At 36.5% G+C, this 27,459-nt stretch overlaps 1 protein-coding gene across 1 annotated transcript; it reads left to right on the top strand.

The window, feature by feature from the left end:
* Positions 1-11,547: 11,547 nt before the first annotated feature.
* On the top strand, positions 11,548-12,896 carry LOC149841444 (uncharacterized). Its single transcript, XM_090003840.1, has 3 exons — positions 11,548-11,693; positions 11,805-11,934; positions 12,012-12,896. Exons 1-3 carry the CDS (start codon positions 11,561-11,563, stop codon positions 12,781-12,783), a joined length of 1,035 nt encoding a protein of 344 aa, XP_089859966.1. The 5' UTR covers positions 11,548-11,560; the 3' UTR covers positions 12,784-12,896.
* The last annotated feature ends 14,563 nt before the right edge of the window (positions 12,897-27,459 follow it).

Below are 27,459 nucleotides of genomic sequence, written 5' to 3'. Positions count from 1 at the left end.
ATAAAAAATAAAATGAAAAACCCTTGAAAAACTCATTGAGCACGTATCAATTTTGCACCTACCCATTTATCTATAGAAGTAACGGGTATGTGTGAAATGATAGTGTCTAAATGATACATGCTAAATGGATTTTTCTGCCTTTTTGGTGTTTTTTTGAAGTTTCAACTCCATAAATGTGTTAGGCATGGTCGATTTACGAGGAATCCGCACTTGGATCATGTGTTTTTGATGAAAAAATGATATTTGGAGTCTTAAAAATTTACAAAGATTTTAGGCCATTGATTTGTTGAACCTTATAAAAACCCTTCCATGGGTCGAAATTGAACAATTCACGAGCTGATTCCTATAAAATCAAGTACATAAATCACATTTGTACAGTCAAAATTTAAAAAGAAAAAGAAAAAACTTTGAAAAACTCATTTAGCATGTATCATTTAGCACTGATCATTTCTCACCTACCCATTATTAATATAGAGAAATTGGTAGGTGTGAAATGGATATGTGCCGAATAGGTTTTTTTGCCCTTCTCATGTTTTTTCACGGTTCTGACTCCATAAATGTGTTGGGCATAGTCGATTTATGAAGAATCCACACATGGATCATGTGTTTTGGATGAAAAACTAATATTTGGAGCCTTGAAAAATTATAAAGATTTTGAATCGTTGATTTTTTGAACCTTATAAAACCTCACCCATGTATCGGAATCGAACACACTTCAAGAGCTGATCCCTATAAAAGCACGTACATAGATCACAATTGTACAGTTAAAATTTTAAAATAAAATGAAAAAGACTTGAAAAACTCATTTAGCACCTAGTCATTACTATATATATATATATATATATATATATATATATATATATATATATATATATATATATATATATATATATATATATATATATATATATCTAACATTAAACTAGTTCTAGTTAACATTAGGTATATTCAACTTTATAAAAATGATTAAAATACCTTTAAAAGAATCATAATTTAAATGATGTATCACTACTTCTTGGGCACTGCATGTCTTTTGAACTTGAAGGGAATTAAAAAGTCAAACATACTTTATGAATTCATTAAATTTAAGTTTTTACATTAAAAAGCAATCATATAGTTTTTAAAATTATCACTTTTTAAGGTATTTTAGTATGATTGAATTTATATAATGTTAAACACAACTAATTTAATGTTAAATTAACCATATATATATATATATATATATATTTTCTTTGATACTGAAAAGCAAAAAACTTACCTTGTGCATCATGGTAATGTTTATCATGATCTACTTACTATTTTTTTTGATAGGCAAGCTGGGGTTAGGCTTACCCCCACCAATACACATCATACCCATTGGGATTTGAACTTGCAAAATCCCAACACAGGGTGACGTGCACTAACAGCTCCTACCAAACAAGCTGAGCCCCCAGTGGTAGAACATGATGCTTTAGGCCATTTTTAAACCTTCTTCTTCATGAATCGTGAGCCCTTGATATTTTACTATCTTAGAGATGATTAAATCTACTAGCATGGTAATTAAATCATGCTAAAACACATCTTTTATGCGTTTAGATCCAACTTTTAGTGGTTGGATATACACACAAAAGTGTACCGCCACATGTTATTATCTTACATAACCAAAATTGATTTCCTATGAGGTTGTGGAGCTAAACATTCTTTATTATTCTTTTCAAAGGAGTCGTTGAATATTAAAGATATATATTATGCAAAACATGAATTGTAGAAATAATTGAAGGAGCAGGCCACTAATCGTCAATGCTGAGAGTGTCCAACATACAAAATGTTGAACTTGGGGACAAATGAGAAACCCAGATCCTGGATGGTAAACTGGCACTATCATAATGGAATCTCCACAAGGTCCAACCCCCAGTTTGCCCATAGGAAACAACCAAAGTTTAAAAAATAAAATAAAATAACAAATAAAAAGAAGCACTATGTTGAAAGGCATATCGATGACGACGTGATACATTAGCCTGTACTAGTGAAAATTGGTTCCATAATAGAAATCCACCAAATCTCTTAGTACGCCTCTCTCTCTCTCTCATATATATATATATATATATATATATATATATATATATATATATATATATATATATATATATATATATATATATATATATATTATGGGTGTCAATGGGTCGGGTTTGATTGGGACTCAGGTGAAATCAGACCTGGCCCCGATTTTTGAGTATGGTATCGGGTCCGAACTTGAGTCTAATCGGACCCACTATAAGAGAAACCATACCCGGAACCGATAAGAACTGCATGAACCAAACTCGGTCCATAGCCAGTAAAATAATATTTTTTATTATTTTTACATTAAAAAATTATGGGTCTTAATCGAAACTCGGGTCCAGCCCGGGTCTGGTATAAAATTTCACAAAATATACCTGGCTCCATGTATTAATCGGACCTTCAGGTTTGGACCTGGGTCTTCTTATTTATCATTATACTTAGAATCTATAGGGTTTGGTATGGGTCCCCTAATATATATAAGACAAGTGGTAGCATCCTACCACTAGCCGGCACCACGAGTGAAAAAGCATTTTCGATTTGCAAGAAAAAAATACTTGGATGATGCTTCACTTTGCGACTGCTTTTTGAGCAATGAATGTCGTCCGGTTATGTTTTTTTTATAAAAAACATATATTTATAAGCTTTAAATATTTATAAAAATTTTGGACCATCAATTTTTAAATGTTATAAAAAAACACTTGTGCATGGGAATCAGACGATACACGAGTCGATCCTATAAAATCAACCATTTAGAACACATGTGAACAGTTATATTAGAGGAAAACATGACAAAAGAAAACCTTTAAAAGCCCAGTAAGCTGGTGGTAGGCAGCTAACACTTACTATATATATATATATATATATATATATATATATATATATATATATATATATATATATATATATATATATATATATATATATATATTGCTGCCCCTTTTTAATTAGATCACGTTAGGACCCTTCAAAAATAGCAGTTTTAGGTGTTTTATGCTAGATTTGAACTATTAGGTGTATTTATCGTTATTTTTTTGAGGAAAAAATAAAAAAAAACATTCAAAAGCCCGGTAACCTGGTGCTAGGCAGCTAATGCCTACTATATATGTGGATTTTGCTGCCCCTTTTTCATTAGATCACCTTAGGACCCTTCAAAAATAAGTTTTAGGTGTTTTATTCTAGATTTGAACTATTAGATGTGTTTTATCATTGTTTTTTATTAAAAATCAAACTTTGTTTCAAATTAATTCTATGTAAAAATATAAATATTTTATCATCAAATTTTAGTACAATATAAACCATTGATTTTTTTACCTCTTTAAAATACACATCTTAGCATAAAATGCTTAATCAAAAACATGTTTTCTATTGAATAAACAATGATAAACACATCTAACATGAAACACCTAAAACTATGATTTTAGGAGGATCCTAACAAGAAAAAGGTGCATCACAATTTTCATTCTCTCTCTCTCTCACACACACACACACACATACACACACACACATATATATATATATATATACCATGATACCACAAGGTGGTACACACTCTTGTTTGTATTGATCTATCCACCTAACGGTCAATCTAATTGTATATATGTGTTTAACATAGTTTATTTACTATTTCATATGGGTTTATCATGTCTAATGCATCGTAAGATTTATTTTTGATGTAGTGAAAAAATAATTACTTACAATTCATGAAAATAAAGGTGATTTAAAAATAGTATAAAACATCATATTTTAGTCAACTTTAATACATAAAATTATATATATATATAAATATATAATCTAACCTCTTTTCATGTTTAACATGTTCTATTTTCCATTTTCATATGTTAAAGTTAACTGGAACATGATGTTATACGCCATTTTTAAATTATCCTTATTGTCATGAATTGTGAGTGTTGTTTTTTGTTATCTTAGAAGTATGATTTTATGATATTTTACACATGATAAAAATGCTAAAACACATAAGTATGGTTGGATCTATCATGGTTAGATCCATACAAATAAGAGTTTGTACCACCGTATGGAATCATGGTACGCAACATTTTATATATAGAGAGAGAAAGAGAGAGAGCCTGTTTGGGATTAGCGGGTGGGATGGGCATTTATGCCTTTGAGGAAGCGGCAGGTGCTTTGCCAGGTGGTAGCTGTCAAATCCATCGTTTAGTGTAAATATAACGGAGAAAGAACCTCACTTCCCGTCCCAAATGCATAAACCCATGGGCGTTTGACCAAGATTTTGCCTTGGAAACATCAAATGCATAAACCCAAACAGGCACTTAGTTAAAGGTCAGTAGGTCATGGGAAAAGGATAGATGGTACCCCCAAGCGGATGTGGACTCCCCAACAACGGCATCCTGTACCATGCGGCCTTAAACCGGCCACGTACGCACTCAAATTTGAGAACCAGAATCTATGATGATGTCATGTATACATCATGCTTAGGTTGATTCGTATAAGGGGTCGTTGATGTACTAACCTACTCACTGTGGGCCCAACTTCCATCAATCATTGAACGCCCTGAGAAAGTTTATTAAAGGTAAGAAAAAAATAAAGTTGTGAGATTGCCTCACTATTTTCTTTAAAAAAAAAAAGAGTTTGCCTCCTCCATTGTTTTTCATACTCATTAGAATATGAACCTAAAATTTTCATAATTTTTTTTCTTCCCATTATTCTGACACTCTACCAATGTGATCCACACATGCCTGGTTTTAAAAGAACCATGTGATCTGCATGCCTTTTTTTTAAATAAGCAAGATTTTTAAGGCTTAAAAATTGACTGTTCAAAAATTTTGTAAATATTTAAGCATCCAAAAATCATGATTTTTTGTCTAAAAAGCATTATCCAACAATCGATTCTTAACAAATGAACCATGTTGAAATGCATCTGCAGAGTCGGCTTTGCAAAAAAGAAGAAGCTTAGTTCACACTCTACTTCTCATATTTTAATAGCTATTCTAAAAGACAATGATTAAGTGATAATCACCATTAACTACCCAAGGCAAAATGCTTCATGTGTTTTGTTGGAATTTCAAAAGGCAAAGTAGGATCCTCTATCCTTTGTTGTACCTGGATTAGGGCTGTTAACAGGTCTGGTTTACCTGGACCCGACCTGGACCAAACCCTATAGAATTATTTAATTTTTTAATCAAAATTTTTTTTTTTGAATATTTTAACACTAAAAATAGTTTGTATTGAAATAAATTTACAATATAATAAAAAATTATTTAAAAATATTAAAGTAATACCTTAAATGCCGATGTCCAAGTCAGCATATGACCGAGTGGTGTTCCGCCGTGTCACGAGGGACACGCAGAAAAAATGTCTATGTCCCTGTGATATAGCTTAGGGAGATGAAATCATACTCACAACTAAAGATGTTCCTTTTCTCTGTTATTCTTATCCAGTGAAGGCGACCAATCAAAACAAAGTACAAATTTGATTATTCAACTGAAATAGGCTATTACACCCGAGGGGTTAGCGTAGTTGGAACGGCTGGTCTCGGCTGTCGTACGGGCAGTCGGGTTCGATTCCCACGGGTGTTACCCCCGTTGCATACGCCCAAGCTGGTGGCTCCCCGGGGTCTAGGGATGGCAGTGGACCCGGGGAAAGCGGAACCCTGCCCCGCTTCGCCCTGTTTGGACTTGGGATGAAGGGCATGAAATGGGGAAGAAGGTTAAAATTCATCCCCGTGCCGGGATGGAGGTGGGGATGGACTTATGCTTTCCCCCGCCCTGCCTCGCCCTGTTTGGACTTGGGATGAAGGGCATGAAATGGGGACGAAGGTTAAAATTCATCCCCGGGATGGAGGCAGGGATGGACTTATGCTTTCCCCCACCTTGCCCCGCCTCACCCTGTTTGGACTTGGGATGAAGGGCATGAAACGGGGATGAAGGTTAAAATTCATCCCCGTGCCGGGATGGAGGCGGGGATGAACTTATGCTTTCCCCCGCCCTGCCCTGTCCCTGTCTCGATCCCCGCCTTGCCCCTTCTCATCCCATCCCCAATCCTTCTAAAGGATGACACTAGACCGAGGGGAAATGGGGCTCCACCCCACCTCATCCCAGTTTGCACCGGGGATGGAGGACATGAAATGGGGATGGAGGCAGAGATGGAGGTTCGGATTTTGAGACGGGGCAGGGGTGAAGACCTTGTCTCCACCCCCCGCTTGGATCTAGGGGTGGCAATTTCTGACACGACCCGCTAACCCGACCCACCAACCCGCCTCTTAGGCGGGTTCGGGTTGGGCTTAAGCCAACCCGTTTAATAAACAGGTCGACCCGCGTAACCCGTTTAATAAACAGGTCGACCCGCGTAACCCGTTTATTAAACAGGTCGGGTTCGGGTTGGGGGTATGCCAACCCAGCTGACCCGTTTAATAAACAGGTTAGGTGGGTGGGTCGACCCGCCAACCCGATCCGTCAACCCGCCAACCCGACCCGCCAACCCGCCAACCTGAAAACCCATTTACCCGACCCAACCCATTTATTAAATGGGTTGGCGGGTCGTGTCGGGTTACCCGTTTATTAAACGGGTCGGGTTCGTGTTTGCCACAGCAGACCCGTTTAATAAACGGGTCGGGTTCGGGTTGAGGTATGCTGACACGCCAACCCGACCCTATTGCCACCCCTACTTGGATCCATTGCCATCCCTACTGGGGTACAGGGATGCGCCCGGGTTTACACTCCTCTAGAGTGTTTTTTCTGTCCGCATGAATAAAAAACTGATATAGGCTATTATTACTTTTACATGGTTTATTTTGATTTTCTTGGAAAGAGTTACCTAGTCAATTGAACCAATCAAATTCTGCAAAGTTTTTTTTTACAAGAATGCTTTGTCCTGGAAAGTGTGAATTCTAACACACAAAGGCAAACTATCTTGCAGCATTTTAAAAAGATGAAGTCATGGGTAAAAACACTAGAAAGTAATGGGTTGCCTTAATATCCTCAGATTACTTCATCTTAATTTGATTGCATCACTTGAGTTAACAGCAGCTGATGGAAGTGAAATGCTTATTTAGTTTACTTCCATCAACCACCAGATGATACAAGTAGGGTTGTCAATGGGTCGGGTTTGGTTCAGACCCAGGTAGAACCAGACCTGAACTTCATTTGAGTATCGAGTCTAATCAAACCCACCATAAGTGAAACCATACCCGGATCCTATAAGGATTACCTGATAAAATAGTATTTTTATCATTTTTACATTGAAAAATTACAAATCTTAATAGGAACTCGGGTTTGGCCTTGGGCTGGTATGAAATTTCACAAACCATACCCGGCTCTATATATTAATCGGACCCTTTGGGTCTGACCCGGATTCTAGTTGGGCCATCTTATTTGTCACCAAACCCTGACCCTATAGGGTTTGGTACGGGTCCAGTTAAACCCAACCCATTGACACCCCTATATACAAGTGAAAATAATCTACTATTTGATGTCAATTCTTTAGAAAAAAAATTTGTTGAAAAAATGAAAACTAAAAAAAAAAGGTATACTTGAACGTCATCCAGTATGTGACCAAGTTTGTGAAATATGACGTTTCTCCTATCTGCTGAGACATTGGAGTTCATGACTTTGGTCATTCTCAGACTTCATTATTTGGTGATGACAAACGATTTGGGCATTTTTCCTTTATTTCTAATAAGTTAGGGCATCCCTAGTCTTTCCGACATTATACCCATGATGACTGAGCTTTAAGATGGTGAAAAGTTCAGATATAAATATTTATGCATTAATCACTTGATCACCCTCCATCTTAGGGACATGGCCTGTCAATTGTGGGACCCAAGGCCTGATGTAGGGCAATCAGTTGCTTAATGCACAAATTTTATGCCGTGTGATTGCACCCAATCCGGACTCTTTAAGATTGCTCATTCAATGTAAAGCTGGTGAACAGTTCAGGTTTCACTTGCTAGACACATGAGAGAAGCTTGAGCTTTACGCGCCTCTTTAACAATCTAAAGCTTGGCTCACCTTTCGGCTCATTCACATGGCTAGCCAGGTTTGACTATTGAGGGAGCGCTTGATTGTGTGGACAGAACTGTGTAGAACAGTGTTGTTTGGACACTACTGATCGGACGCAGAGGTGTTTTTGAACAAGTCAAGTTTTTGTCTTAGGTGTTTTGTTTTTAAATTATTATTATTTTTATCTCTGTCATATATATCGACAATATTTTCAAAAATATCGCAATGTTATCTCTGTCATATATATAGACAATATTTTCAAAAATATCTCAATGTTATCTATGTATTTTCAGCAAACAATATTATAGTTAAAATATTATGATATTTTGAAAATATAATCGATTTGATTATATATATCATGATATTATCAATTATTTTTACTGGTTTTGTTTATTTTCTACATGTTAAATATGTTTTCCTTCTTTCTTTTTATATTTTTTACTTATTTTTATTATATGTATTTTATTGTCTAAACACAATATTTTCTTATTTACTTTTGTTATATATATATATATATATATATATATACATTTTTTAAGCTCTAAAATTGTTCTAAAATTTATCATTTAAACTTATAATATCATGAGAAATAGCCTCACCAAAATATAGCCGATATTTATAACTGTATTTTTTATCTTTTTAGTTTTTGTCCCAAGTATTCCGAAACCAATGCTCTAGGGAGAGGAGTGGAACATGTGTATCCCACTGAGCAAGCGGTACATCATATTCCAGGCATGCCACGCATCCGCCGTTTGTGCTGGGCACATAAGGCGAAGACACTGCTGTCCACGCAATCAAACACCCCCCCCCTGAGTACAGCAGGATGGTGCACTGTTCAGACATGACTCAGGAAAACCAGTCCCACATATTTGACAGGAGACTAGTGGCTCCATCCACTTGTACTTAAACTAGACTGGGCTAGATTTTGTCCAATTTCGAAGCTGAATCGAATAGACCAAGGGCCAACCCAGCTTGGTCTTGTGGGTCCATGCCTTGGCTTGGCATGGGTGGATTAATTGGGTAACCCGCATGCAAGGGTGGGGTTGGGAGTAAGGGTCTCAATAAGTCGGGTTTGATTCGGACCCAGGTGAAACCCGAAGCAGATCAGGTCATGCTGAAAATGAGCGTTTTTTCTCATGCGGACATAGTGGCCGTCTGTTTGCATTTTGGATGAATGCCACGTGGTTTTCTTGACTTTTGAGCTTTTTAAAATGCAAATCGGATGGCCACGATGTCAGCATGAGCAAAAACGCTCATTTTCAGCATGACCTGATCTGCTTCGGGTGAAACCATACCCGACTTCAATTTTCGGGTATGGTATCGGGTTTAGACTCGGGTCTAATCGAACCCTTCATAAGAGAAACTATACCCAGACCTGATAAAAACTACATGATCCAGACCTAGGTCATATCCTGCAAAATACTATTTTTTATCATTTTTACATTGACAAATTGAGGGTTTTAATCGAAAACTCGGGTCAGGTTTGGGTTTGGTATAAAATTTCACAAACTATACTCAACTCCATGTATTAATCGGACCTTCAGATCCAGGCCCAAGTCTTAATCGAGTCTTCTTATTTATCACCCTAACCTAACCCTATAAGGTTTAGTAAGGGTTGGATCCGAGTAAACTCGACCCATTGACACCCCCTCTAGTAGGGAGGTTGGGTCAAGGGATGGTGCCTCAAAAACTTTTGTTTCATCACCTCAAAAGCTGCCAAGAGCCATAAGTGAAGCACTGTAACGTGACATGTGTGCTGCTATTTGGCAGCAGATCGGATATGAATGCTTTTAAATGTATTAGCCATTTGACTTCCATAAAGAAAACAAAGTGTTATGAAAAGGGACAAATTAAGGTGAGCCTCAGATTTTCAAAGTCCTTGTCAAGGCAAGGGCAAGGGGTCTCACCTCATAAGTGAGTGGTCAAATTTGTAATTTATTTGCGTTGGAAATGCTCACTTCATGTCATTGCCCTAAAATAGATACCTATCCCTTGAGCTCCACTATTGCACTCTTTGAAAGTCAAGAAATTTTAGGGAATGGTCGCTATCTCTCCCTTCTGCTATCAAAGGGTCTATCACTCTATCCTATTTAACAAAATTAGCTAAAAACCATTATATATGTGTACTAATTATACTGAGAAAGAGAGTAATCTGGCACTTTTAATTTCCAAAGTAACAAACAGAACCTAAAGTAAGCGGCATCAATGACAGGGAATCATCTTGAATTAACAAATTATGCTGGCTAAGTTATAAGCTACATGTACCTTACGATCTCCACTTCACCAAACATGAATATGGCACTTAGTTTCTACATATAATATTAATCCAGTACATTTGTTACATTGTAAAACCCTCTTTACTTGATTAGATAATTAAATACAGGGGCAGGTTGTTAAATGTAGGAATATAATGTACCTATTTTATTTTTTTATTTTTGGTTCTACACATTCATCTTGGTGGCCACTGAATGAATAAATGGGGTCAGACTTCAGCAGTAATAAGGAAGAAAATTCAGATGTAAATTCTCATATTACACAAAATGAAAAAAAAAATGTGTCATCCAGCCAACCAACACCACAAGTTCTTTGTTGGCATTACCTTCTACTGGGTTACCATGCGGCACTCGAGACATGGCAAAATGAAGGCATGCCATGCACGCGTCTTGTTAATGTATAGAGAGAGAGAGCACCTTTTTATATGTAAACTGGTATGCACCAAAATTTTCATAGGTTTTGTTTTTAATTTCACTGCAAGGATGCAATATAAATGTTTGGTTTTATAGAAACAAACTCTTGGATCATCTGATTATGATGTATAAGAAGGATCTTGAAAAATTTCATAAATATTCAAGCATACAAATTTACATTTCTCGATTCGATTACGATGATTCAATAATCAATTTCAAGCAAATCTTGATTTATGCTAATTTACATATTTCATCAGTTTCTTTTTATATATATATATATATATATATATATATAGAGAGAGAGAGAGAGCATTCATCATTCAACATTACCAAAATACATTCAACAAAATATTGGATGAGAGAGAAACATAGGAGTAAGACAGCCACAATCTAGATGGTAGCTGTGCACAATTCAGAGTACAAGCAAATCAGACCCCTCCTCTCTACTATGTAATTTAAGATCTAGATACACATCAGACATGACCCGTTGACGAAGCCTTCTGAAATCAAATTTGATACCCATGAATAAGATGTTTCTTTTGGTCCAGATCACCCACCGTCCTGAAAACAACCATACCCGTCAGAGAGAGAGAGAGGCTCGCTTGGTGTGTACCCGAAAGAAAGTCCTCATGGACTATTCCCCACGCTTGCAATGTAAGCAAAATAACAGCTCAAGTGCCGTTATCAGACAATAACTTCGCACGTGCTAACACCCTCGCACGTGTACCTCTTAGACTTTTGTTTAAAACACAAGGAGGGTGGCTTTTGTTATTTTTAATGTAGAAGGTGCCTCTCTTTCTCTGTATATATATATACCGATCCATCTTTCTGGCTTTGCTTAAAGTTCTGCAAAGAATGGGAAGGCAGCCTTGTTGTGATAAGGTTGGTGTAAAGAAGGGACCCTGGACTGTTGAGGAAGATAAGAAACTCATCAACTTCATCCTAACTAATGGTCAATGCTGTTGGAGGGCAGTCCCTAAACTTGCAGGTATCGCCTGAAAATATTGTGATTTCCTTATTTTTTCTTGGACTTCATATATTTGTCAATTTTTTAAAAGTTCTTTCATTAACATGCATTCATTTATGGTTTCTGTTACAGGATTGCTTAGATGTGGAAAGAGTTGCAGATTAAGATGGACAAATTATCTGAAGCCAGACTTGAAGAGGGGCTTGTTATCAGAGTGGGAGGAGCAGACGGTCATAGATCTCCATGCTCAGCTTGGCAACAGGTTGTTTTCTCTTACATATGATATGGAAAATATATGTGTTGAAGTTTTGCTAACTTATGGGAATCTTGGTTGCATAGATGGTCCAAGATTGCTGCACATTTGCCTGGCAGGACAGACAATGAGATAAAGAATCACTGGAATACCCACATCAAGAAGAAGCTAAAGAAGATGGGGATTGATCCTGTTACCCACAAATCGATCTCCCCTCCTAATGATCAGCCTAGCAGTACTGCTTCACCACCAAAGGAAGGAAACATGGGAGCCTCTTCCTCCTCCTCTGCCACATGCAAAGATTCAGAACCAAATGCCCAAAAGACTCTGACACAATCATCTGTTTCCACCATAACAGAGGAAGAGAAAAGCATCAGCAGTGAGTTGTTTGTGGAATCCCCATTTGTTCCCATGGTTGCTGAACCCCTTTTAACAGCCCCTGGTAAATCAATCTTTTGCACTGATGAATTCCCTCTCATAGAGCCCCATGAGATTTTGGGCTCATGCACAAGCAAGTACAGTGATTCCACTATTACCACCTCTTCATGGAATTACTATCTTGATACATACCAACCACTACCACCGCCATCATCATCAACATCATCGACATCATTAGCCATGAATCGTGGGGAGCTACAATGGAGAAACCAGTATGAGGAACCTTTATTGCAATTTGAACTGCTAGATATGAGCAACATGCTTCTTTGGCAGAGTCATGATGCTGATGATGTTAGCATGTGGGGGTTGAACATGCAGACCATGTCTTCCACTATCAATGAAGAAGATGAAAGTTTAGCACTTGATCCTTTCAGTTTTCCGTGTCAGAGAACGTTTTTCGAATTGGACCACACGTTATAAACCATTACCATGATATCATTCATGCCTGTAATCTAGTTTCTCTCTTTTTCCTGTTTTTTTTCTTTGTAGTATGAGTTAATGGAAATAAAGGAGAGGGGAAAGGAAAGCAAAAAGTGGCCCATCTTTTATCTCTCTGTGCAGATTGAAGTTTTTTTCTTTGTAGTATGAGCATTTTTTTTTGAGAAAAGGCTGTACTGTAGTAAGAAAAGTGAACTATTTTTCTCTTGCTTTTCAAATATTTCCTACTTCACAAACTTCTCTATCACAATATCTAAGATGCCCCTGCACTATTCAAATTTTTATCCCCCAAGGGAAAATGGTAAATCTCTTATTGTTTTGATATGATTCCAGCATATGAATATTTGATAAAAATGATATTTTTTTATGCCGAGGAACAATCACCAAGAACTGAGTCACTTAATGGGCCTGCCTCCCTGCGAGGTAAAAACTCTGGATTGAAGACACAATCACCCAGTCTTGCCTGTCCCAACCGTGCTAAAGGAACGGCAGCCCCATGCACAAGCAGGATTTGATCCTGAGCCTTCAGCTTGACACAGGACCCGGCTGACCACATGGGTAACCACATGATTAGTTTTGGCGTAGAAGTTCAACCTCGCCTAATTGTTAGGCACCACCATGCATGGATTAGGAGTATGGTGATTTGAAGACCATTTTTAGACAAGAAGTTTACTGTGCGAAATTGTTGATGCCATAGTTGTTGAGTCCCTTAAACATGGTTACTTTTACTGTGTATCATCCACTTAAATTATTAACTACTGCTCCTACCATTCAATCATGGAACACGATTCAACAACATTACTGTATGAATTTTAATCGATATATTTCACTAGTTGACTTACAACTTGTGCTCAGTTAGACTTCAAATTCTAGTTATACTAAACTATTGGCCTACAACATGAACTAGTAATTTCGATTACAAAATTCTAAGCATAGCTAGAATAGTTTACACCGTCTAAATCAATCCTTGTTGGTTCCAGTAATGAAATGTCTCTATAACAAATGAACGTTGAATTCCCCCTCTCTCTCTCTCTCTCTCTCTCTCTCTCTCTATATATATATATATATATATATATATATATATATATATATATATATATATGTGTGTGTGAGAGAACTAGACTATGAACTAAGGTATTTTAAATGCTTTTTGCAAATCTGACCCAACATGGTCCATTAGCGAAGAATTGATTGTTGAATTTCGACAAAAAACATGAATTTTGGATGCTTAATATAAAGCAATCTTTATAAAAATGTCAATGGCAATAGCTGGGAAATGCAATTTTAATTATTTTCGAAAAGATGCCAGTAGTAGGACACTAATTAATAACTAAAAGATATTTCTTAAAATTTGTCAACCTTTACTGGACTGCAGATCCTTATTTTTATATTTCAAAAACGTGTTACTCGTTTTTTCGCCAGTCATACCAAGTCTTTCTTGAATATTCTGTGTTATTTTGTTTCCTGCAACAAGGAAAAAATCTGCAACTTGCTTGGTCACTAGGTAAATGAGCAATTATGCCAGTGATAATACTTACTATTCTCTTTTTATGTGTTTTCTTTTCTCTAACCGTTGGAGACAAAAAGGAATAAAGAGAAGAGGAAGTAGTCCATAGGAGAGTTGAATAAATCAAGATCAGAATGTAACCTTTTTGTTTTATTGGGTTAATTGACCAAGGTAGAAAACCCCATCATCAAATCCACATTGGCAGGCCTTGGGTTGGTGAAACTTGTGAGAAATTGAAAATATCACGAGAAATTATCATTTTAAACTTGCGGGTAATTTTCTTGGAACAATTGGTGGTCAAAAACAGGCTTTAAGAAAATCGAGATCCCTAGCCTAGAGGTACATTCTTAAGATGATTATCTTTAGAACTTCAATCACCCCACTTTGAGAAACTGAAGAAGTGAAAAAGGTTTGTTACGATTGAGTTCTCAGGATACAAGTAGGCTTAAACCTCAAGAGAGTCACTGCTTCACAAAATCAGGTGGCCTCTCACACACTTGAACTTGGCAAGCCAAATCGAGAACAAAAGAATAAAAAAGAGAAAGCTTGAGAATAAAAAATTTTGATGATCCAAAAGACGAAAATATGAAGAAATTTATAGACTTTAGAAAGGCCAAAACATTTTGTGATAAATGAGATTAAAAGCCATAAATCCAATGGCCTGAAAATAGAACGAAAATGATCATGAACAGTCACCCACCTTTGACTAACGATCAAGGACCTCTAAAACCGTCCAGATGTCACAACGCCCCATAAACGCTATATAAATGCATTTCAAAGTCTTTCAAAGGGCCAGACCTTTCAAAAAACAAAAAGTCAAAAAATAGCTTGATCAAAGTGAACCTCAGCGCACCTCACATGCGCCTCGCACCACTGCGAGCGTGCAAAGTGCACCATCAAAATGTCACATTGCGCTCAAGCACCCTAACACACAATATGTGCAAAGCACCACAATGTTCCAAGTCACCCTAACACACAAGGTATAGCAAAATTAAGAATAAAGAACAAACACTCTATTTAAATCACCTGAAAAAATTAATTTCTCCCTATGAGATATGAGACTAAACATTTTCAAAGCACTTTTGGTGTGAAAATTAAATCACCAAAACTTTACAAATATGCTATATTTTGAAACTTTTTCTTACAAATTTCTTATGAGATTTTCATAAATCCCCCCAGTCACTATGGGAACCACTGCCCTGTTGCCCACATACTGCCCTGTTGCCCACATTCCCTTTGACGTTCATGTGAACATACAAGGATCTTTGACAATGCACACACGCCCCTTACCATTCAAGTCCATATCAAGCTGAACTCACTAGAAAACCTACATCCTCTTATGTTCTTGTGAATTGACCTTTAGAACGAGCTCTAAGGTTAGTGTGTGAATGGGAGGGAAAAAAAAGTAGGCACTAGGGTACCTTATGAAATTTTAAAACGTAAAGGTCATTTCGCATCACAATGATGGCTCACATGCATGGATTATGTAATATATACTTGGTCCCCATTATACAATAGCATTTAGGTTGGAAGTGGAAGAGTGAATAGGCAAGATGAAGATGTTTACACTTTATGATTGCTCTTTATTATATTTCTAACATGGGTTGATGACAGAAGTTTGGAATTTCTAGACTCCTCTTGAGGGAGGTCTTTGGGTGTCATAAGTTTGTGTTTCAAACCTGGGGCCTAAGATAAGGGTAGGCCATGTTTTCATGATTTGGTGTTGGTCTTTTTTGGGTTATGGCTAATAATTCATGATTAATTAATCAATTAATGCCTAACCAAGAAATAAAAAATTAAAAATTATTAACGAGTTTTTTTACATATGACCTAAATCATGAGCTGGCATTGACATATAGAGCCTTGTGTTGAACTATTCCAATTATTGTTGTACATATCTCTTTGTCCAGACCCTCCAAAGGATATGAACTACATCATCGACCTATATGAGTTCATGTTGGACCATTCTAATTTTTTGTTATACATCTCTCTATGACCTCCAAAGGTGGAAGTTTATGGGTAGGGGTGGGCATCCGGCTGAAACTGGCTTGGGCCCGTTTAGAGTTCGGCCCGTCAGACTTTAAGTATGGCCTGGCTCAGAGATGGTTTGGCTCGTTTACTAACGGGTCAGGTTTTAGCCCGGTTTTTAATGGGCTCGGGTTTGAAGAGCAGCACATAGTCTTAATGGGTCAATGTGAAGTAGGCCGGGTTTGGCTTGGCCTGACCCAAATCCATTTGTAAATAGTAATAATTAACAAGTTCCTAACTTCCCATGTACGTACTAAAGTAATTATCTTTTTAGTTTTCATAAAAATCAATGCAACTAATTAGGTAAATAATAATAGTTACTATGTTACCCTACCAAGTTAATATGTGATAGTTAATTTTTAAAAAAAGTAAAAAATTAATAAATAACTCGAGTCCGACCCATGGCTAGTCGAGTCAGCTTGGCCCATTCGGACCGCCTGGCCCATTGCCCACCCCTATTAATGAGGGGTTGGCAGATAGGGTTCCAATATTTAGGGTTTAAGGTGAGGCCAAGAAATATACAGGTCTTGGGGAAACATGAGTCAACACACGAGCCCACAGATTGGATTGGCTCCTTGGTGGGGAGTGGTGGTGAGCTATGCATATTGTTGCATCTTAGAAGGGTGGCATGTTCTTAAAGTTAGTGGATGGGTTCCACACTTGTCTAGCCCTTGTGAAGGGTAAGGGTTTGTGGACCTCTCACATGGCCATTATATACATTAGTTTATTTGTCTTGTCCATGTTGAAGAAAAAATTTGGTGGGACAGCCATCATTGGAGGTGGTATGGGCTCAAGGGGGCTCCACATTTCTGGATGGCATTAGCCCCACCCACTAGCTAAAGGGACAAAACCTAGCCAAGCATCTCCTATTGGGGTGTTCACTTTCATCATGGAATTTTGATTGTTCTTGATGGAGGCTGTCCCTCAATTTCCCCAGCCTTCTATTCTTTTCCTCAGTACCTAGTCTCTATTGCATATTTATCTAAGTATGGGAAGTCCCCAAGGGGGGGTTTGTGCAATGTGATTGCACCTGATCCCATCACAAAGCAATTAGGTGCGAGCAGTTGTTTTCATATTGTATATGGCGTTATATTTCATCACCACCTCACATCTCACTTCATGGAGGTCTGCATGCGCCCCACACTCACATATCTCAAGATTCCCAAGTGAAATATCTGATGGAGATTGAACATAACCAATGTTTGGTCATATACAATATGACATCAACTACTCTCCAAACAGCGAACATGAGAAAAGTAAAATATATGTTTTCAAAATGCATATTTTAAGCCCTTCATCATTTATGGAGGTTCTATAACAAAAACATATTTTTTTAGAAAGAGAAGACAGTTTTTTTAATACACAATTGTGTTTCTAAATTCTAAACATTACAAAAATTTAATCTCATATTGAGAAAACAATTTTTCATTATTTGGAATTGAGCTCCTCGTAAAGTTTTTGGTAGCATGAGCAAGTTGAGAGTGACTTCATGCTTCCAAAGTGAGCTTTCTATGAAGCAGGCTTTGGACGTTTAGTAGTACCTCAAAACATATGCATTAAGGAAAATTTAAACAATGCCTTACTTCAGGTCACATTTATGTATGATTGACCTAGTTAATCCTACGCTTATGGGAGCATGCTTACTTTTGGAACTCTTGTACAATCTTTTACCGATCCACTAATTCCAAAAATTACTTCCATTTTCAATATAAGCTCTTTATATCAAGTGCATCCCATAGAACTAGGGGGTGTCAACAGGTCATGTTTACCCCGACCCGTACCAAACCCTATAAGGGTCTGGGTATGGTGATAAATAAGAAGACTAGATTAAGACCCGGGTCCAGACCTGAAGGTTCGATTAGTACATGGAGCCAGGTATAGTTTGTGAAATTTTATACCAGACCCAAGCTCAACCTGAGTTCTGATTAAGACCTGCAAATTTTTCATGTAAAAACAATAAAAATATTATTTTATCAGGTATGGCCCGGGTCTGGTTCATGTAGTTTTTATCAGGTCTGGGTATGGTTTCTCTTATGGTGGGTTCAATTAGACCCGGGTCAAAACCGGATACCATACCCGAAAATCGGGGCCAGGTCTGGTTTCACCTGGGTCCGAACCAAACCCGACCCGTTGATACCCCTACATAGAACCATAAGTCTATTGAGGAATCCTGCACAAAATCTCGCCAATGCGAATTCTCCAAATCTAATTACTCTAATTTGTGCATAAATAAATGGCACAAGCTCTCATACTCTAATTGGCCTATGAGCTAGGGACGGTTTTTCAGTCCGACTCCTAATTAATAGTCCGGAACCATTAATGCCGGATCTAATTGGGTCAGATTCACAATATATATAACTTGAAATGAATCCAACCCATTTGATACAGTTAAACACACTAGTGAGTTTTCAATATGACCCTCCAGATATGTTCGTCACGTTCCCTTTGCTAGGAATTGGCACTTTGGATTTTTTTTTATGAAGAAAAATGCAATTTTTTAATGCTTGAGAATATTTATGAAATTTCCAAGCTGTTGATCCGAATAAAAATCCAGTTCCTATAAAAGCAATAGTAGAGAACACATCTGTGTGGTCACATCCAATTCAAAAACCTGCAATGAGATTCTGTTTTGAACATAATATGGATCCAATAATGTGTTACTCTTATATTGAATAAATATAATATTAAGGGCTGTAATTAAAGTCATTATTTTCTATGGGGATGCTGCTTGCTCATGTTCCTTTTCAAGATGATGAATTGCAACTCTTCTGCTACTACTTCAAGGCTATCAATTTTTATCCTTGTCTGATGAAAACCAAAAACGGAATTTGCAGAGAAATCTACCCACTACGAATTTATCTAGGAATATCTAATAATATCTAGAATAAATTGACAACTGAAAGGAAACACAAGAAATAACAGGAAACTAACTGGACACTTGAAAACTGAATTATCTCATAATCCAACTCTAATTTGACTCTTAGAATTTCTCATGCTTTTGCAGACAAGAGTTCCTAACTACAATAAAAACAAATTACCTGATTGATAAACTCTAATTTGGATAATTCTATCGAGATGAACTTTCTAATTAGATATGAATCCATCATTTAAACTCAATATCCAAAACAAACTAAAAAAAATCAAACATAAAAATGGATCCAAATGAACCATTATGGACCTAGCTCTTCTACTCCACCCCTGCATCATTCTCATTGAAGTGTTCTCTAAAGAAAAGAATGAGGAGCAAAGATGCAAACCAACCAACGCTCAAGAGATTCAAGATGGTGATAAATCCAATTTGTCGTTTTAGCTTAATCCAGAACTAAATCTTATCTAAAAAAAAAAATAGCATTAGGAAATTTAAGGGGATATTTAAAGAGATTAATTAAGTCTAGGTATTCATTTTCTTTTAAACTTGTTTTATTTATTATTTTCAATTGAAATTTAATTAGATTATTCTTATGTTCTTGAAACTCTTTGGTTGCTATTATGCCAACAATGCTTTTGGCAATGAAATTCTAGTGTTTTGTAAGTGCACAAACAGCTTATTGATTTGTATAAACCAATGTTATCAGTATCGTATGCATCCTATCCGCAGAAATTCGATATATATATATATATATATATATATATATATATATATATATATATATATATATATATATATATATAAGGCTGGGATTAAGCAGACCCCTATACCAGTTATACAGATAGGGCCATCCCTACATGCAACGCCCCAACACAAAGTGACTTGCACTAAATTCGATATGCCTCATTGGCTAATTTTTAATAAATATAAAAATTACTAAAAATTATTTTTTTAGTATTATTTTAATATTTTTTCACGAATTATGATGGATAAAAAAATAAAATTTTATTATTATTTAGCCGATACAGAATGATTCAGTTGAGTATCAGTACAGGCCGATCATCCATGTGATGAACGGCATGCAGAACACCATCAGTTTGCTTTGTTTTTAACCGTCCATTCTTTGCACTGTAGATACCGCTCATCTAAAACATAAATCTAAGCTGATGCGTAAACCGATGTAACCTGGTAGGGTCTGCCTAACCCCAGCTTGCCAATAAAAAAAATGCCCCAAACAAAAATCATGGGACCCATCTAAAAAGAAAGCTATTTATTCATGGCTGCATTCAAAAGCGGAGTCTGGCCTCATATTTTCTATTCTACTCATGACCTATAGGCTCAACAGGAAGCCAAAAGTAAGGTTTTATGTAGGGATGGCAGTGGACCGGGGGAAAGCGGGCCCCGCCCCGCCTCACCCCGTTTGAATCGGGGATGCAGGGTATGAAACAGGGATGGAGGCGGAGGTGGAGGCGGAGACGAAGGTTAAAATCCATCCCCGTCTGGGGGTGGAGGCGGGGATGAACGTGCACTTTTCCCCGCCCCGCCACGATCCCCACCCCCCACCACTTTTCCCCGCAATATCCCCACCCCGCCCCGCCTCATCCCCGTTTGAACCAGGGATGGAGGACATGAAACAGGAATGAAGGTGGGGATGGAGGATAAAATCCATTCCCCACCGGGGATAGAGGCGGGGGTGGAGGATAAAATCTTGAGGCGGGGCGGGGGTGGAGACCTTGTCCCCCATCCCGCCCCGCCCCACTGCCATCCCTAGTTTTAGGTGTTGAAAGCATATAGTGATAGAAGTTAAAAACGGAAAAATATCGGCAGCCAAAAACTCGTGAGAAAATATAAAATTTTTTAAAAAATATAAATAAAAATATTCAAAATTTAAACACATGATTTTTTTTATGATAAATAACCGATAAAATCATAAATATTGCATTTAAAATATGATATTGATATTTTTGACAAAAAACTCACGAGAAATTACCGTTTTTAACTTGCCTGCAACACCAGCAAGGCTGATGCATGATGTAAGCATTGCTAAAGCATTACCTCATTACCTCATTCACGGTTCCCCACCACAAGGTTTTCCAATGTGGTGGGGAACGGTGAGTTTTTGACACTTCTACTATTTTTTATGGGCGATGAAATCTATATTTAGGGTGTCTTTGGGCCGGGTGTTGTTTCTTCTGTTTATAATATATACATATTCTAGGTGAGTTTAAGGACGGTGGATCAAGTACAATCACATTGCACACTTTAGCGTGCCCCTCGGTACCTGATCTGCCCTCCATCTTATGTTAGGCCCCATCGCTGACAGGCTCATTTCCACAAATGGAGGGCTAACAGATGCAACGACACACTCGGACCGTGCAATGTGATTGCACCTGATCCGCACGCACTATGAAGACACTGAGTCGCGATCGGGTGCAAAAATGATTGCACAAATATTTGTGCATTAAGCACCTGATTGCCCTGTCCTGAAGATGGAGGGTGATCAGGTGCACAAAGTGCTTAATGCACAAATATTTGTGCAATTTTATTGCACGTGATCTTTTCACGAAGACACTCCCAGCCCCTCAATACAAAATCATTTACTTTCACATTTTTAAAATTTCTATAAGTAAATAAGAACAAGAAAAGAACTAATTGGAATAATTATGCTAGAAATCCAGACCATTTTTAGTAAGGTGACACACATACTATTGAGAATCTTAGACGTGCATTTTTTTTTTACATTTGGACGCCATTCTCATTCCCTTTGATAATTCTTTTTTTCTAAAAAGCAAAAATTAAAATTAAAATGGCAAATGATGAATCAACACTTTCTTTGAATCGTGATAATGCATTGATTCTTAATACATAAAATCATGCATTTATGCATCTTTTATTGATTTACATTCCATGCTTATGATGTTTCAGGAACAAACAAGCTAGGGTTCGAATTTTGTGCGATTCAGAGTTAAAATAAGAAAGTTACGATCATTTTAAGGATTTTAGAGCGAATCCCAATGCAATTAGGACCTAAATCCAGTCTAGAACTCATTAATTGGATATTGAATCCAATTCTAATGTATTCAACAAACATTTTTAACCAAATCCATTTCAAAGTTTTAGAGAAATTCATTTTGAAAATTGTGCCTAGCAATTATTTTGATTTTAAACTTCTTTTTAAAATTTTGTAAAAATTAGAACTTAATTATAATTAATTTTAAAACCATTATAAATATCCACATTAGGGTTGGTGTGAAAGGGTCTTTAGCTCATTTCATGCCAACATCTTCTTCTCTTCTTCTTTTCATCTTTAAATTCTAAAGAATTTCTTTTTTGCTCTTCTTTCCCTCTTCTTTCTCTCTCCTCTTTTCTTCTTCTTATTCTTTTCTTTTTCTTTTCTCTATTTTCAGCAATAAAGATTTCTTTGAAAGTCAATTCGGAAGAGTGATCGACACATCCAAATCGTTGAAGGCCATTCTTCTTAACCCCCATTCCTCGAATTCATTGGATTTGATGATCTAGTGAGTTTTTCTTACCTCTCTTTGTGAATTAAAGTAGCTTAGTTGTTCTTGTTTTCTTTCTTTATTCTAATTTGATTTTTCTTCATTTTTTAAGTTCTGCAATTTCTTGATTTGCTGTAATTTCTCTTTTAGATCAAGTTCTTTTTTTGTTCTTGAGAAAATTCAAAAACAAGATGAGATTCTATGCTTAATTGATCTCAATTCAATTAAAGCATTAGATAGATCCATTTTATTTTGCAGTTAGATCTTAATTCTAGCATTTTAATTCTTGTATTTTTGTTTCTAGTTTATAATTAGATTAGTTAAATGATTAGATCTCATTTTCATGAATTTCTAAGTATTCATCCTTTGATCTAATGCAATAGATCAAAGTGTGAAATTCTGGAATTTTGTTTTTTCTGATTTTCTGTAGGTTTTTGTTTTTAGTATATTTGAAGATTTCAGAATTCAAATTACAATCCGTAAATTGGATCTGATTGGTGCTTGAGTCTAATTGCTCTCTGCAAAAATTCAGCACGATCGAAGTCCGATTGACTGCCGTTCTGAGCTTTTTCTAGCCATATATTCTGGCATCTCTATTTTCTGCAACTTTTATTTCCTACATTTTTTCTTGTTTTTGTTATTGTTATATCTGGAGTTTTCGGAATTCAAATCTGAATCTATAAAATGGATTGAATTTATGAATGAATCTAATTTCTGTTGTGAAATTTTCATTTATTTTTAATCTATTTTTCTAAAGTAAATTTGTTAAAATTTGGAAGCTGTCAGAAATTTTGAGAGCAATTTCTAGAGTTTTGAAGTTGTTGTTCATTTGTTAATAAATCAAGTTCTACTTTGAATTTTTCAATTCTGTAAATTGAAATCTTTTCATTCATGTTTTGAGAACATATCTAAAAAATTTGAGAAGGATTGGGATCCAATTTTTATCTGATTCTGTCAAATTACAAAAACTTGTTTTGACAGAAATTTTTGTAATAGCTAGTGGCAAAATTGTAATTTCAGGTAGAAGTCCAAATTAGTGTATATTTTGCATTTCATGTATTTTTGTATTATTTTTGCAAGAGGTGGTATCATTTGGTTATTCCACATGATTGAAATGAAGTGGATTTAAAGTTGAAGTGAAGAAACAAAGGCGAAGAAGGTCTATTTTTAATTTTTTTAGCATTTTTAATTCTTAGTTAATTAGGGCCTTTTTTGTTACATTTAAGCTTTGTAATTAATTTCAATTTCAGCATTATTTGGGGTCCGTAATAATTCTTTAATTCTTTTTTTTAATTACTTTTAATTAGTTTAATTTTTCTTTTTAAGGTAATAAATAAATTTGCTTTGAGTGGAATACAAAGTTTTATCAACCCGTTCCTCGAGTTCGATCCCGGTTCTCACTACTTGTGAGAGTTGAATTTTTAAAATTTGGTGATCAACTTTCATAAATTCTTTTCATCAAAATATCTTTTTAAAAATGCATTAAAAAAGGTTACACCAATTTTTTTTTGTCGTTGCTGAGGAATGGCAATTGAAAAACAAATATTCATTTATTACCTAATTGTTTGTTTACCCTTAATCAGGATTGTTAGATTTGATTTTTGAGAAATAATTAGGATTGTTAGTTTAAATTCTTGCACTTGAATTAAGATTGATAGTTTATTTTTTGCAAATTAGGATTAGATCCACGTTGCTTGCAAAGCCATAGTGCCGAGTTTACTTTCTTGCACGGCTCACCCAAATAGGAAAAACCTATCATAGGTGACGACTTGTGTTTGATTGGTACCTTGTACTTAGTTTACATTTTGAAAATCAATTGCATAATTGCAAGTGCGTGTTGTTTGTTTGATTATTTACGTGCTTTATTTACTTTTCAAAATAACTGTTGCTTCGTGGTTTGCGTGGTTTGATCACGAGTGCACCTTAATTAGGTAGAAAATCTAAATCTAGGATGGTTGCTTACACCAGTTTCGCGTTAGGTGTATGCGAGGGTGTAGGTCAAAAGATCCAGAGCTTGTATTTCCATTTGAGGACCCCGAGTCTTTAGTCAGGAAATCCAATCGATCTATCCCCATGAAGGAAGATTAAAGACTTACCCGTCCACTTTAGGAATATGTTATTCATAATGTCTATACCCTTGCAACCTGCATCACGAGACCGAATGTGGGAGTAAACCAATTTGAGATTAAGGTCAGTGTGATACAGATGCTACGTTTGTTCTATGGCCTTAGTAATGAGGACCCATATCGTCACCTCAATGAATTTCTGGAGATCTGTTCTACTGTGCAGATGCACAATTTTAGAGATGACGCTATGAGGTTAACACTTTTTCCATTCTCTCTAAAAGATAAAGCTAAACACTGGCTTAAATCTTTAAACATGGTTAGAATTACCAGTTGGGAATAAATGCAAAAATAATTTCTGAAAAAGTATTTTGCATAGGTAAAACAAACCAGATTCGAAAAGTAATAACCAGTTTTATTCAAATAGAGGGAGAAAAATTTCACGAAACCTGAAATAGGTTGAAAGACCTACTTAAGAAGTGTCCCCACCACCAAGTTCCAAAATGATAATTAGTGTAATATTTTTATGATGGTCTTACTGAAAAGAACCGTCAAATGGTGGATGTTGCTTGCGGGGGCACATTCATGCTAAAAAATGAAGACGAAGCTTGGTCCCTATTTGAAACATTAAGTGATAATTCTATGCACCATGCTTTATCTTTAAGATTTGATAGGACCACTTCTGATCCTAGTGGTCCGAAAAAAGGGGCACATTCATGCTAAAAAATGAAGACGAAGCTTGGTCCCTATTTGAAACATTAAGTGATAATTCTATGCACCATGCTTTATCTTTAAGATTTGATAGGACCACTTCTGATCCTAGTGGTCCGAAAAAAGGATGGATTTATGAAGTTGAGTCCAACCAAAACCTTCATATAAAAGTGAACCAGTTGACTAAAAGAATAGATCAATTATTAGTTAACCCAACTTCATTGAATCAAGTGAGTCAAGTATGCAAGCTATGTTTTAGCCCTGCACACTATGTTTCTGATTGTCCTGCATCACCACTCTATCATAAATTTGTTCAGGAAAAGATGAATGTTGCCCAAGGTTTCGCCAGCCCTACACATGACCCATATGCACCCACTTATAACTAAGGTTGGCGAAACCACCCCAACTTCTCATGGACAAATCCACAAGTCCCACCCACAGGTCAGACCAGCTAACTTTCATCAAAGTTATCAAAAATTCATTTTCATACAACCTCCTCAGTTGAGCCTACCTTCTCCCCAGGAACCTATAGCAAGTCAATCTTTTGAGGAGAAGCTCCTCGAGACCTTTTCTGACATAAAGGTCAACCTTTGTTCACATACACAGTCAATAACAAAATTAGAAACTCAAATGGGTCAGTTGACTGAGGCCTTGAGTAAGCACAGCGGAGGGAGACTGCCAAGTCAACCTGTGAGTAACCCAAGAGGTAAAGAACCAATGCATAATGACTTGCACATGGCAGAGACTCATCAAGAGCAGGCCAACATTGTCATGATCCTTTGGAGTGGGAAGGAATTTCACCCACCTCAGAAGGCGACTGAAGAATACAAAGACCCACCCATAGAACAATCAACTTCTTCTTCTAGGCCCAAAGAAAGTGGCTAAGGCCCACGACCTAAGCCTTCTCCTTCATACATTCCTAAATCCCCATTTTCTGAAGCCTTAAATAAACCAAGTGTTTTTAACAAGTAGGGTGCCAAAATACAAGAAATCATTGACATTTTCAAGCATGTTCATATAAATCTTCCCTTGCTTGATGTCATCCAACAAGTGCCAACATATGCAAAGTTCCTTAAAGAATTTTGTATGTAGAAAAGAAAATCTAGATCTTTGCCGAAGAAATTTTTTCTGACTGAACAGGTGAGCTCAGTGCTTTTGGACCAAGCACCACATAAACTTAAAGATCCTAGGGCACTGATCATCTCATGTGTTATTGGGAACAAAAATATCGAGCGTGCTTTGCTCGATCTTGGAGCTAGTGTGAATATTTTGCCAGGCTTCCTATATGACATGTTTGAGATTAAGGATTTAAAACCCACTACGACCATTCTTCAGTTGGCTGATAGGTCCACCAAGCTTCCTCGTAGAATCTTGAAAGATATTTTAGTAAAGGTCAAGGATTTTTATTTTCCTATAGATTTCTTTGTTCTAGATATGGAAGGCACCAACATCACCCATCAAACCCCTATCATTCTAGGCAGACTATTCTTGGTTACTATCAATGCATGTATAAATTGTAGAACAGGGGACATGAATCTTTCCTTTAGCAATAAAAAAGTCAGAATAAACATCTTTGATACTGTCATGAGAAATTCAAGAAATGATGAATGCTTCTCTGTTAAGCATTTTGATCCACAATTGGATAAGGGCATATTTAAATGCTCAATTTGTTGCCCTACAACACATTCACACACACTTTACACTGAATTACAATTAGGTGTGGATGATGATAATATTGAAAATCAGAAAAAGAGCTACCATAGGGTGAGTCTGGGACCAGTTGAGGATAATGTGGTTGAAAGAGCAAAAGATGAAACAATATATCTGAAACCTTCAGATTGAGCATGACCATCCGTCCATTGATCTCATGGACGATGAAGAAAAACCAGAGATCCATCTAGACGAAGACGTAAAACTTAACGCTTAGTGGGAGGTAGCCCACACTAGTGTTGTAAGTTAGTAGTATTGTTGTTTTATTGT

This window comes from Nuphar pumila, chromosome 4 (assembly GCF_984573655.1).
Source record: "Nuphar pumila chromosome 4, dmNupPumi1.hap1.1, whole genome shotgun sequence".
Taxonomy (NCBI): domain Eukaryota; kingdom Viridiplantae; phylum Streptophyta; class Magnoliopsida; order Nymphaeales; family Nymphaeaceae; genus Nuphar; species Nuphar pumila.
This window is presented reverse-complemented; position numbering and strand designations above follow the sequence as displayed.

Coding starts and splice junctions, on each gene's coding strand:
- LOC149841444 (XM_090003840.1), top strand. CDS start 11,561: ATGGGAAGGCAGCCTTGTTGTGATAAGGTTGGTGTAAAGAAGGGACCC. Junction 11,694..11,804: donor GGCAGTCCCTAAACTTGCAG/GTATCGCCTGAA, acceptor TTTCTGTTACAG/GATTGCTTAGATGTGGAAAG. Junction 11,935..12,011: donor CATGCTCAGCTTGGCAACAG/GTTGTTTTCTCT, acceptor TTGGTTGCATAG/ATGGTCCAAGATTGCTGCAC.